General features: G+C 33.4%; 1 protein-coding gene across 1 annotated transcript; it reads left to right on the plus strand.

Annotated features, from left to right (window-relative positions):
* The first annotated feature begins 5,158 nt into the window (after positions 1 to 5,158).
* On the plus strand, positions 5,159 to 12,982 carry LOC133302503 (cyclic nucleotide-gated ion channel 1). The gene is made up of 8 exons (XM_061502297.1): positions 5,159 to 5,323; positions 5,905 to 6,044; positions 6,252 to 6,819; positions 7,216 to 7,428; positions 8,490 to 8,779; positions 9,858 to 9,969; positions 10,933 to 11,169; positions 12,123 to 12,982. The coding sequence occupies exons 2-8, from the start codon at positions 6,016 to 6,018 to the stop codon at positions 12,819 to 12,821; spliced, it is 2,148 nt and encodes a 715-aa protein (XP_061358281.1). The 5' UTR covers positions 5,159 to 5,323; positions 5,905 to 6,015; the 3' UTR covers positions 12,822 to 12,982.
* The last annotated feature ends 516 nt before the right edge of the window (positions 12,983 to 13,498 follow it).

Here is a 13,498-nt window from a genome sequence, read left to right on the forward strand (position 1 = left end):
TTGCTACACGCATTCAGCAACTTCTTGAATCAGATGACAAGTCCTTGGAAATCATTGTTGCACTGCGTAAAAACCCCACTTCCTTTCCTCATTTTCATTATTCTAATGGTCTTTTGTTTTATAAAAACAGACTTTACATCCCAGCCAATTCTAGTCTTTGCAAAGATATGTTCGATGAACTTCATTGCACCCATGTTGGTGGGCATTCCGGCTTCTATCGAACACTTAAGCGCATGACCCAGAACTTTTACTGGCCAAATATGAAAGTTGATATCAAACGATGGGTTCGTCATTGCATTATCTGCCAGCAAACTAAGTACACCACTTCTTCACCTCAAGGACTACTCCAACCCCTCCCCATTCCCAATCGTGTTTGGGAAGACATTACCATGGACTTTATTGTGGGTCTCCCACCATCCCAAGGCAAGACATCGATTATGGTTGTGGTCGACAGCCTTTCCAAATATGCCCACTTTGTCCCATTTCCTACAAGCTTCACAGCTCAATATGCAGCCACTGCCTACATTCAACATGTTGCTAAGTTACATGGCATTCCTCGAAGTATTATCACAGACCGCGGCTCCTTATTCCTCAGTTCATTCTGGCAAGAACTTTTCAAGCAACAGGGCACTAAACTCCTTATGAGCACTGCCTATCACCCTCAACCCGACGGTCAATCTGAGGTCGTGAATCGCTGCTTAGAACAATATCTCAGATGCCTTACCATGGACAATCCCTCCACTTGGTCAAAATTAATCCATTGGGCCGAATATTGGTATAATACAACTTTCCACTCTTCTGCTAAAATGAGTCCATTTGAAGCACTTTATGGACGCCTTCCACCAACAATATCAGACTACATTTCAGGAGGCACTCAAAATCCGGAGGTGGATCACTTGCTCCGTCAGCGTGATATACTACTGCGTACCCTCAAAAACAACTTGCAACGTGCTCAACAACGTATGAAATCCTTTGCTGACAGCAAACGCACAGATCGTCAATATGATGTTGGCAGTTGGGACCTTGTTAAACTACATTCTTATCGACAACAATCTGTTGCCCAACGCAGGACATATAAACTTTCCAGGCGGTACTATGGTCCATTCCAAATTATTGCTAAAATTGGTCATGTTGCTTATAAGTTGTCCCTCCCCTCTACTTCTCGTATACATCCCATTTTCCATGTTTCCTTACTCAAAGCATTTCATGGTGACAACACTGCAACAACCAACCTGGCACTTCCTGATGATGACATTGAAAACCTTGGGGACAAGGTTCATCTTGATGAAGGGGGGATGATACAAACCCAGCAACTTCACTGGCACCTCGTACACGAAAGACACCTTCCTACTTGTCTGATTATGTGCATGACGTGGGCAGCAACAATGGCTAGAGAAATGGTCTTCAATTTGTCCCACGTTGTCAGCATTGACTTCCCATTTCCTGATTTATTTTATATTAAATTCTATGTATCAGTTACCTTGTAACCACGTACTATTCCCTGCAGTTACAACTGCTCTTCGTAAATGTTATTTAAGTTGGATAATTTGAATAGAAAGACGTCAGATTTACCTCCTGCATTATTTTATTTTCCTTTTTATAAGCTTAACCTTTTTGCTGAAAAGGATCCCATCAGGTTTATGTGAATTCATGTGAGGAGAAAAGAGATAAAGAGAAAATATGAATTCCATGTACTTTGATATATATGTAAAAAATAAATTTATCTCCTGTAATATAAGAAACAATAAATTAATTTTCTAAAAGCATAAAATAGCTAAATTTTCAATGAAAAAGTTGGACTTTTTATGTTGGGGGGACTAAAAGAAAATGCACAGTAGTTAAGTGATCTTAAATTTTCCTGCGAAGATATTTGAGGGAAGGTTATATTTATAAAAATTTTGTTTATAAATTTTTATAAATTATACTATGTCTGACTGATAAGACATTCTTGAATAGAGTCTGATCGATAGTCAGATATAATGTAGTTTGTAAAAAAAAAATTTGTCAATATAATCCTACTCTATTTGAATTTATTTATTTTTTTGGTAAGCTATTTGAATTATCCTTTAAATCTTGCTAATCAGTCCGTTTCAGAATCATTTAACATTATTTATTAAGTGCTTAATGTTTATTCGCTTATTAAAAATAAAGAATATCTTTTGTGACACGACAAACATATTATTTTAATTCTGAATTATGATTGTCAACGTATAGTCCTCAACAGTAAAACATATTATTTTCCTAACCAAAAATAAAAATATAATTTAATAAATATAAAGTATTGCCATTTTTAAAAACTCCAGATTTTACCTATCGGTCGTGAAAATGAGATACAGATCAAAAGGCCATTTTGTCAAATGTTAATGGGACATAAAGCTACGGTCTAAAACTGTATTTTCTTTCCAGAGAAAGAATGAAAAGGGTAAGAGATTTTAGACTTAAGACCATTTTGGATTATTTTTTTCTATTATTTTAATGTTAAAATTACAAAAGATTAAAAATATTATTTTTTAAGTCAATTTTTATTTTAAAAAAATTAAATTCATTTAAAAAATACTATTTACATAGTGCATCAAATGCAAAATAACTAAGGTTTTTGAAAAAATTCGTTCTATAAAAACAATGTATAAAAACTCTTTGCAAGTCTTTTTCTTATTTTATAGAATTACTATTTTATAAAATTAACCCCTAGCCTACTGCATGTTATGTATTATTGATATATTAATATTTGTGTTATGTATTGAATTATTGAGTAAATATTTGACTTTTATGCTCCCTTCTTGTGATACTGGCAGCTCGACTGTTATTTTACTTATTCGTGAGCAGAACTTCCGAATAGTCTATGCAAGGTTGAAAAAGTTAGATACTCCCAAAAAGAAGGGTTGAAATTTCCTTCACACAATTTAAACTAAACTATTTAAACGTCATATGAGTAAAAAAAAGTCTAACTTGCTTGAAGTTTAAGCATCATCGTAGAAAGATCAAACTATGATTGTCAACGTAATGAACAATAACAAAAACAAGAATAAAATACGAAGATTTAGATACAAACAAAACAATTATATAAAACTTCCTCTCAAAATCCCTTAATTTGTATCTAATTCAAATCTAAAATGTTCTATTATTTGTTTTTTCCACGACTAGCTATTACAAATGATGGTATGATGGTATGTGTATAAATAATGCTTTATGAAGTCAATAGCACTGACCTGGTAATAACAAACTTGAAGAGTTTGAATATACAAATTCATTTGAACTCAACATTTTAATCCAATTATTATCATTCTTTATCTTCGTTAAGTAGTATACTATTAAATGTAATATACAACTATTGTCTCATGAAATTTGAAATAAATCTGAACTTAAATGATTTAAAGATGAAATTCTCAATCCTCAAAATACCGAAGAAACTAGTAATTTAATATATATTTTTTATTTTTCAATTAAAGTATATCTGCAAATATTATTATAATTAATTTTTTCTTCTAATACATAATTGCACTATCCATATTTAAACTTCGATTCTCTCCCTAATAATGTGAATTGTGATATATATTATTTTGACATAATGTTATCAAAATTTAAACTAACATAATAAACCATGTTAGCAGCTTCTTACTTTGATTATTCAGGTTCAAATATTTTACTAGTATTTATAAGCTATTTGATCCTTTTACCCCTTATTAATTATTTAATAATTATTTTGTTTCTGATTGCAAACTATCTACCAATCTGCCCTTCTTTAATTGATTAAGTCAAAAATTTAATCGATTAAATGGCTAAAATAGGCAAAAATCGTTGACGTGAAGATTTAGTCGATTAAATATCCCTATTTAATCGATTAAATCTCCCATACATAAGGTTGTTCTTCTGATAAAGAGGAAGATTTAATCGATTAAGTTGAAAATTTAATCGATTAAGTTGAAGATTTAATCGATTAAAACTTCATTTGACCATTTAATCGATTAAATATTCAATTTAATCGATTAAAGAAGGGCAGATTGATAGATAGTTTATAATAAAGGATAAAATAGTTATTAAATAATTAATGAAAAGCAAAAGAGTAAAAAAGTTAATATTTATAAGCGCAGATGATTTCGGCTTCAAAACTAAAAAAAATTATCTGCTGTGGAGAGATAAAAGAAGTGGCCTTCATTCCTATTTTTTTCTCTCATTCCTCTGTATTTTCTCTCTCTATCAATTTGTCTGCAGTAAAGACAAATTTTTTAGCTTTTGAACCAAAAATCATATTTCCGTTTATAAAATTTAGTTTTATTAAATATTTCAATGGATGTAAGAAGTCATGTACCTTCAAAATTGTGGTGTGAGAACTTATCCATATCCACAATTATTTTCTACAATTAAAAATTAAAAATTTATTATAATTCTAAAAATTTTAACATTAAGGAAAAATTTCATAAAAAAACCTATAAATTTTTTTCTAAAATTACGTATCATCTTTTCAAAATTTTAAATTATTTACACCCTTATTTAATTTTTTTATTAATTTCATCCCTAATTTAAAGTTTTTTTTATCAATTACCCTCTTAATTTAGGAGATAAATGATAAAATAAATAAATTATAAATGTAAATAATTCAAAATTTCAAAAAGAAATAAATGATTCTGAAAAAATTTACAGAAAATTTTGAAGTTTTCAAATCAAAGCACAATAATCAAACCGGTTGAGGTAATTCTAAATTTTTTGTACTATGGCATATTTATTTTTTACATAACTCATCGAGTAGATAATTATATTTGATTTGCATAATATTAATCACTCTAAATAGTAAATTTTTGTTTATGATTGATATTTGCAAAGTTCTATATTAATACTGTAATTTTTTCTATCTGAAATATAGAACAAGATAACAACATGATTTTTTTTTGTAAGTATAAAAAAATTTGTAGTGCGACGACAGATCACAAAATTTTTGATCTTAGTTGATGGAATTAATTTGAACATGAATGAAACTCAAAGCGATTACCATAGTGGCACGGCAGGGGAGGGTCACGGTCTCGCTGGTTGACCAATGACATAACCACTAAAGACTAGTGAAGTGGGGCCCGCGACAGACAATCACAAGAGTTTTCTCCTTTTTATCGCCAAACACAAACTGACTGTTTCTCTTTCTCCATTGTTGTCTGTAATCGCCGAAATCACTTTCATACCCTTCTTTCCTCGAACCTTCTTCTCTCTTACAACTTCAAACTACTCAGACTCTTATCTTTCTTACTTGCCTTAGGGTACCCTTCACCTTTTCCTCTCTCTCTCTCTCTCTCTCTTCCAACGTTGTTCTATCTCTCGCTATGTAACTGCTCCGGTACCTTTTTCCTTCCTCTTTCTGTCTTTTTATTTTTCCTGAACTTGAACTTGGCTGCAAATTTACAATTTAATTATTAGGTTGTTCAATTTGTATAGTTCGGTTACGACTAGAGAAATTTTATAGGATTGGGGATTTGTTTTTTGCTTTTATGGAATTATTATTATAATCATTCATTATTATTATTATTTTAACATGGTACTTACTACACTAGCAAACACCAGTCCAAACCTATCGCTTGAAATTTCATTCGTGATTTATATTTAATATTACACTATTTTCAGTGATTCTTAAACACACTGTATTAAGCCATGTCATGACTCATGATGTGTACTTTGAGGGAAACTATATTTCTGGCTATTGCGTTGTTTTTATTGTGTTCTCGGTCATTAATTATTGAGAGGTTTTATTTCATTTGAGGAATTTGTGTTTCTTTATTAGTGTGACTCATGCTGGGACAATATATGGCAAGGTGCTTGGGTGGCTATTTTACCCTATTGATATTACTATGGACGATTTTGTGTTTTGGTTGACAAATTGAATATCTAATTGTGAATGTGTCTCTCATCTTATTATTCCAGGAGTAGGCAATGAGGAATTGATGTGCAGGAAGAAGCTATTCATTGTTATGTGAGATTTAAGAGACACGGATTCATCTTATTCTACTTTGTTTTTTGAACTAGGCTCCAATCATGACTTTTCAGCAAGAAAAATTTGTTAGGTTAGTTTAATGATGCTTGCGTACCTTTATTTACTCTATTTTAGAAGAATTTGATTTGTCATTGGAAGCAAGTCTTTCATGCTTGCCATTGGGGGTTCAAATTGTTACCCTTTTAATATCAGAAGTTTTATTCTCTAATTGGCACTTCTATTGTTCATCTGAAGGATAATCATGTACTGAGGTTTATATTATTTGTATGATGTCCAGGTTTCAGGATTGGAATTCAGACAAGGGTTCTGAGAGAAACTCTCCTGCAATTCACATAACAAGCTCGGGGAGAATTAGAACTACACTAAGCTCAGTTTCCAATAAGTTTCAAAGGGGATTGGAATCTACTTCCAAGGGGATAAATAGATTTAGAAAATCATTCAAATCTTTTCCCCGTGACAGTTTTCTTGCTAGAAATTTTAGTTCTAAAAAGAAAATCCTTGATCCGCAGGGCCCTTTCCTTCAAAAGTGGAACAAGATATTTGTATTATTGTGTCTTATTGCTGTATCACTAGATCCTTTGTTCTTCTATGTCCCCGTGATTGATGATGACAAGAAATGTCTTTCACTGGACAGAAAAATGGAAATTACGGCAACTGTTTTAAGATCTTTCTCTGATATCTTTTACATAATTCATATAATTTTCCAATTTCGTACTGGATTCATTGCTCCCTCTTCTCGGGTGTTTGGAAGAGGTGTTTTGGTTGAAGATGCTTGGGCAATAGCAACGAGGTATCTGTCATCATACTTCTTAATCGACATTCTTGCCGTTCTTCCCCTCCCACAGGTAAGGAAAACTTTGAAATTTTTTCTACTGTTGGACATTTTGACTTTCATCTTCTGTTTATTCCTTTAAGCTGCTAAATAACTGTGGGTTAATGGGTTTGGACTTAAATGTAATGCAACTTTTGTTTTCACATCACATGCTTTCTCTGTTTCTCTCTCTCTCTCTTGTAATTTGTCTCCTTTTCCTGTCATTAATACGGAATGATCACATCACTAAAGTCCAACATCAAAACATGTAGACACAGTCATAAACATATATTGTAACCAGAGGATAAGTTCAGCCTCCAAGTTTAATATCTTAGGAGTTTTGTGGGCTTAGATGAAAAAGTTCATTTCATTGGATTCATTTGACTAGTTTATTACTTTATTTTGACTCAAATTGCTTTTATAATTCTAGGCGGTGATTCTAATTATCATTCCAAAGATGAGAGGCTTTGAATCCCTGAATACGAAGAACTTGCTGAAATTTATTGTTTGCTTCCAGTATGTGCCACGTCTTTTAAGAATAATTCCATTATATAAAGAAGTTACAAGGACCTCTGGCATTCTCACCGAAACAGCTTGGGCTGGAGCTGCATTCAATCTCTTTCTTTACATGCTAGCAAGTCATGTAAGTTTATGCTGCAGTTTTTATTTTTCCTTCTTTTTCTTTTATATATTTGTTAAAAATTATTTTTTGTTATATTGCTCCTATGTAGTTTATTTTCCCATTTTATTTCTGAGTCCATCGGTCTTATTCTTTAAAAAAAAATTCCATATAATTTTAAGTGTTTCTGTTGGAATGTTTAATGGTTTTATTTTATGATTTTATCCGCTAGTAAATTTCATTTTGTCTATTAACTAGATATTTACCCTTGTGGTGACTCTGGACAAACATAACTGGCTTGTAATCCCAACATGTTTATATTATGCTAGTTGCATAACTGAGATGTAGATTATTACATGCAGATAATAGAATATTGAGTAAAACTAATCAAGGCAAGATGTCTCTGTGTCATGGATTTTATGACACTAACCTTTGTGTGAATTCTACAAAGCTATAAGAGGTTATTTGTTTTTGGGGTGAGGGCGGGACATGACTCTGTGTGTTTTAGTTGGATGCAGATTTGATACTTCAAACTTTTTCTTTCCACCTGATATAAAGCATGAGTGTGTATATGAATTAAAATATGACAGTTTAGATCTTTTAATTTCCTTGTCAATGGTCCAAGTTGATGTTTCGTAATCATGTATGATGAGCTTGAATAAATTCCCTTGCAACCCACTCTGCATGTCAGTTAGATATGTTTTGCAATTAGAAGGATGCTGAAGATCACTATGAAGCAGACAGTTAAAAATAAAAGGAGCCATGCCTTTGTTGGACATACATTAGACACTTGTGTTGGACACACACGTACGCATATCGGGCACTTGTGTCAGATGCTATGTAACACTGCAGATTTTCTGTGTTGCAATGTCTATGTTGTGCCTCTTGTGCATGCTTCGTACGTCTCTATGTATATTGCGTTTCAACTCTCATGTCCACATGATTTTATTTTGGTTCTCAGTGTTGCATGTTTAGATCTGCTAGATTATTGTTGCTTTTTTTAATGAAAATGATCTTATTATTGAAAATTCAAAATGATATCATCTGTACATCTTTCTGATTGCTGATTTCCTTGTCACTATTAGGTTATTGGTGCATTTTGGTACTTATTTTCTATAGAAAGAGAAACCACATGCTGGCAAGATGCATGTCGAAGAAATACCACATGTAACAAGGCAGATATGTATTGTGATAATCGTCAAGGTTTGGGCACAATTTCAACATTCCTGAATGCTTCTTGCCCAATACAGGATGCAAATAAAACGCTCTTTGATTTTGGAATATTCCTTGATGGCCTTCAATCTGGGGTCGTGGAATCAAAAGATTTTCCACAAAAGTTCTTTTATTGTTTTTGGTGGGGCCTAAGAAATCTGAGGTGTGCTTTGCTGATTCTTTTTTAGTATCTGCTATTAATTTAAAGATTATGAAATAATCAATATTATGTTGCAATGTGTTTATGATTTTGGTAGTACTCTATTAAGTTGATGTCAGCTATGAATGTTATACAAGCAACCTGTAGCTGTGTCTGGACTCCATATGTCAGTATGTTCATAGTGTAGAATTGTGCATTATAGTTTTTTGTTCGCTGACAGCCCAGGGTAAAAGTATTCTCCCTTTCAGTGTGTGTGCATACTCAACATGCGTGTTTGTCTAGGTGTTTTTATGTGTGAAATACAGGTGTGTTTGCAGAGTAGTTTGGACACAATGTTGATAAAATGGATGAACAATAAGTATGGTTGTCATGTCTGACTTTCTGTGTCTTTAATTTTCTTGTGATTCTAAATGGTGATAGTTTTCAATGGCAAAGATTATATAATCTGAACCGTGTAGATGATTGTAAAGAACCTTGGGTTACACCACCCCAAAAGCTAACTCAAAGGGTGGGAGTGCCCAAGGTCTTAATAAACTCCACATTAGTTGCACATACAATCAATGTGGGACTATATATCTCAACACGCCCCCTCACACGAGAGCTCATTGGGCTTGAGTGGACAATGCAACAGGCCCAGCCTACCTGTGCTAAAAAACGCCACAAGAGAAAGTGGGAGGCGGCGAGGCTCTGATACAATGTAAAGAACCTTGTGTTACACCATCCCAAAAGCTAGCTCAAAGGGTGAGAGTGCCCAAGGTCTTAATAAACTCCACATTAGTTGCACATACAATCAATGTGGGACTATATTATATATCTCAACAATGATAGATAGTCTGATTTAGTGCTGAGAAGTGGAAAATGGCTTTGGCTTCGGTCAATGACCTGTTTAATGCCTCAATGAAGAGGTGGGGGATTGGTAGAGGTGCCACTTAGTTATCAATTCTAAAGTTGCATACTGTTCATATCATATGTTAATCTGTTGTAAATTTTGATGTTGAGCATATTTTTACTGTATTATTATCTGACATTTTTTAAATATTCCTCCACCCTAATTGGGGGGAGCTGGATTCCTTCATTGCAGTTCTCTTGGTCAGAATCTGACAACAAGTACCTATGTTTGGGAAATCAGCTTTGCAATTTTCATTTCCATAGCTGGTTTGGTTTTATTTGCATTCCTAATTGGAAATATGCAGGTTGGTCACAAATATCTCTATATTGTCTTTTAATCAGGCAATAATACTAGCAAGCGCTATTAGTTGATTTAAGATTAAGTTGGTTCTCACTGACCAGTACCGTATTTTCCTCCTGATATCTGTCTTGTGATAGTTTTTTGTTGTTTTTTTGGCTATAAATCTTTTTATAGATTTTCCACGTGAAGTACAGGTCGTTTTAGATTTTATAACCTATGGTAGTGAGAAAATATCTTTTTTTGGTGATTTTTAAGGGGGTGTTTGGTAGGAGGATTATTTTTAGATGCCTGGGAAAGTGAGGGTGAGTTTTCTAGAATCCCATGTTTGGCAGCACATTGGAGAATTTTTTTTTGAGATTTCTTTTTGTGTGTATTTTCTAAACCAAAATACCATCCAGAGGATGGTATTTCAGGAATCCCAGACGATGGGAAAATATGGATTAATTTTTCAGATAAAAATAACCAAACATAGTATCAAGAAAATTAACCCAACATTCTGGAGAATATTTTGGCCTACCAAACAACTTTTTAGTAACATTTCCAAAAAAACTCACTTTTCCATCGTATTCTCGAGAATCGTGATTCCCGGATAAAAAAAAAAAAATTTCTCCTCTACCAAACGCTCTCTAAGGAAATTCTTGCATTGCATTTGTAATTTCCATTTTCAAGTGTTGTTAATTGCGGGCATTGCCTGAAATAGAGTGAACCATGTAAATTCTGATTTATTAAGTTATTATCCATAGGCAGGCCATGCAAACATATGTTTCTAATGCTCTTCTGCTTCCATAACATTATCTGACTATTTTTCTTATCATATTTTAAATACACCTTAAAGTCTTGGTCCTCATACTTTTATCTTCACAGTTCTGCTTGGAAAATAGTTGGACACCGGTGCCATTCTGTTGTAAGGTTATTTTCTTCTATGATTTGATCCATTATACCTTCCCCCCTGCCCCCTCTTAAACAGACATATTTGCAATCAACAACTACTAGATTGGAGGAGATGAGAGTGAAAAGGAGAGATGCAGAGCAGTGGATGTCTCATCGATTACTCCCTGACAGCCTGAGAGAAAGAATCAGACGACATGAACAATACAAATGGCAAGAAACCAGAGGTGTTGATGAAGACAATTTGATTCGCAATCTTCCCAAGGATTTAAGAAGGGATATTAAACGTCATCTTTGCTTGGCTTTGTTGATGAGGGTAAGTTTCTCCATATCTCCTTCTTTCTTTTTTGTGTACTAGAGTTCTTTTAATTTGACTATGATCTTTATTTCTTTTTAATTTCATTCTGGGAAATTTTTGAGCCATCCATTATTCTGTGAGGAAGTGGTTGTGAATTTCTATTTTGAACATCTCTTTCTCATGCCTAGCAAGTTACTGAAAATGAAAACGTACTTGTCCTATTTTAGCTTAAAAACCACTCCACGTTAAACTCCGACTAGCGAGGGTAAGGTGAGGGCAATTCTTGTACGTAGTCTTACCCTTGTATAATTACAAAAAGACTGTTTTTTGAATTCGAATCTGTTGCCTCTGAATCACAAAAGAACAACTTTACCACTATTCCAGGCTCACCCTCTTTTCTATTTTACCTTATCTATTTTATTTTTTTGTTTGGTGAGCATTTAATAGAATATCCATTGAGGATGATATGGTATGGTATACTGGTTTTACAAAATTCAAAAAACTTGTGGACTTCCAAATCTAGTAGGACACAGAATAAGTGAAAAACATTCAGGTGCTGTTGTGTATATCTATATGCAATTTTTTTCTTTGCTTTCCCAGGTCTTTTATTTTTAGCATGTGCTGTACACACATTAGAACTCTTCAAAGCAGTGTTGTGCATGTTTTCATTAGTAGTTTTGAAGTGTTTCTGTCTGCTATGGTAATTAGATCACGCTAAGAGACGATAAACGTAATCATGTTTACGTTGTTCTAAAACTAGTTTGTGCATGTGTTTCATGCTTCCTGGATTGTAATTCAGAACATTTAGGCATATCAAAAAGGGCAGTATGATGGATTTTAAGACAATCCTTGAAACGTAAACCAATTACCATTTCTATTGAAAGTTTTGAATCTATAGTTGATTTTCCATATAATATTAGTAATCACTATATATATATATATATATATCTATCTCTTGCATGAACTTAAAGGTGCCAATGTTTGAGAAAATGGATGAGCAACTTTTGGATGCAATGTGTGACCGTCTCAAGCCAGTGCTATACACAGAACAAAGCTGCATTGTGCGGGAAGGAGATCCTGTTGATGAGATGCTCTTCATAATGCGAGGCAAGTTATTGACTGTGACAACTAATGGTGGAAGAACAGGTTTCTTTAACTCTGAATTTCTCAAGGCTGGTGATTTTTGTGGAGAGGAGCTTCTTACATGGGCATTAGATCCTCATAACTCATCAAACCTTCCAATCTCAACTAGGACTGTCCAAACTCTTTCAGAAGTGGAAGCATTTGCTCTAAAAGCTGATGACTTGAAGTTTGTTGCATCTCAGTTTCGGCGCCTTCACAGTAAGCAGCTTCGCCATACTTTCAGGTTCTACTCACAACAATGGCGTACGTGGGCTGCATGTTTCATACAAGCAGCGTGGAGGCGATATGGTAAGAAGAAGCTTGAAGAGTCTCTGAGGGAAGAGGAGAATAGGCTGCAAGATGCATTGGCCAAGGCAGGTGGTAGTTCACCTAGTCTTGGTGCTACAATATATGCTTCAAGGTTTGCTGCTAATGCACTTAGAGCTTTACGTAGAAATGGCACAAGGAAGACAAGGGTGCCAGACAGAATATCACCTATACTGCTTCAGAAGCCTGCTGAACCTGATTTTACTTCTGAGGAGCAATAGGGTAATGAATGAAAATGAAAATGAAAATGAAAAATGAAAATGAAATTACCATTTTGGTAGAAAGGCCAAATTGTCATTTCATTTATATATTTTGTTTTTCAAATAAGTGTAAGATGTAAATGTCTATTAAATATTTAGTTACGAAGTTGTATATATAAATATCTGATTGTTTCTGAATGTTATTCATTAGCAAATGAAACTGAAAAAATTAGTAATTTTTTGTTCTTTCTACTTTTACCCTTTATGGCGGTTGATGGAGATGATACTTCAAACGCAAAACGGGATAATCTTGCAGATTTTATAATAATCTAAAAATTCGGTCTTATCTCTGCAGTTTTCTCTCCCCTCCAGATTCCCAAAAAAAAAAAATTCTGTCTTAGAGGAATGCACTTAAAAGAATATTATGAGAAAAAAATAATTGTCGATTTACTTTGTGAAATGTATTCTTCAATTTAGAATAGTCAAATATAATTTAAAAATCATGTCTCATCTATTATTGTTTTTTACAAATAAATTAAATGTTGCATCATTATATTAATTAAAATTTCACATTTTGATAGAAATTTTAATTTACCATAGGCACTCAGAATTTGGGTCACTAAGGGCTGAATTTGAGTAAAGGCTTTAAACATAGTATAAATCAAGGGGTTTGCATTCATCATTTAACATGATCACAA

Source organism: Gastrolobium bilobum, unplaced genomic scaffold, assembly GCF_033153095.1.
Source record: "Gastrolobium bilobum isolate Gb01-03AN ecotype WA unplaced genomic scaffold, APGP_CSIRO_Gbil_v1 utg5446, whole genome shotgun sequence".
NCBI lineage: Eukaryota > Viridiplantae > Streptophyta > Magnoliopsida > Fabales > Fabaceae > Gastrolobium > Gastrolobium bilobum.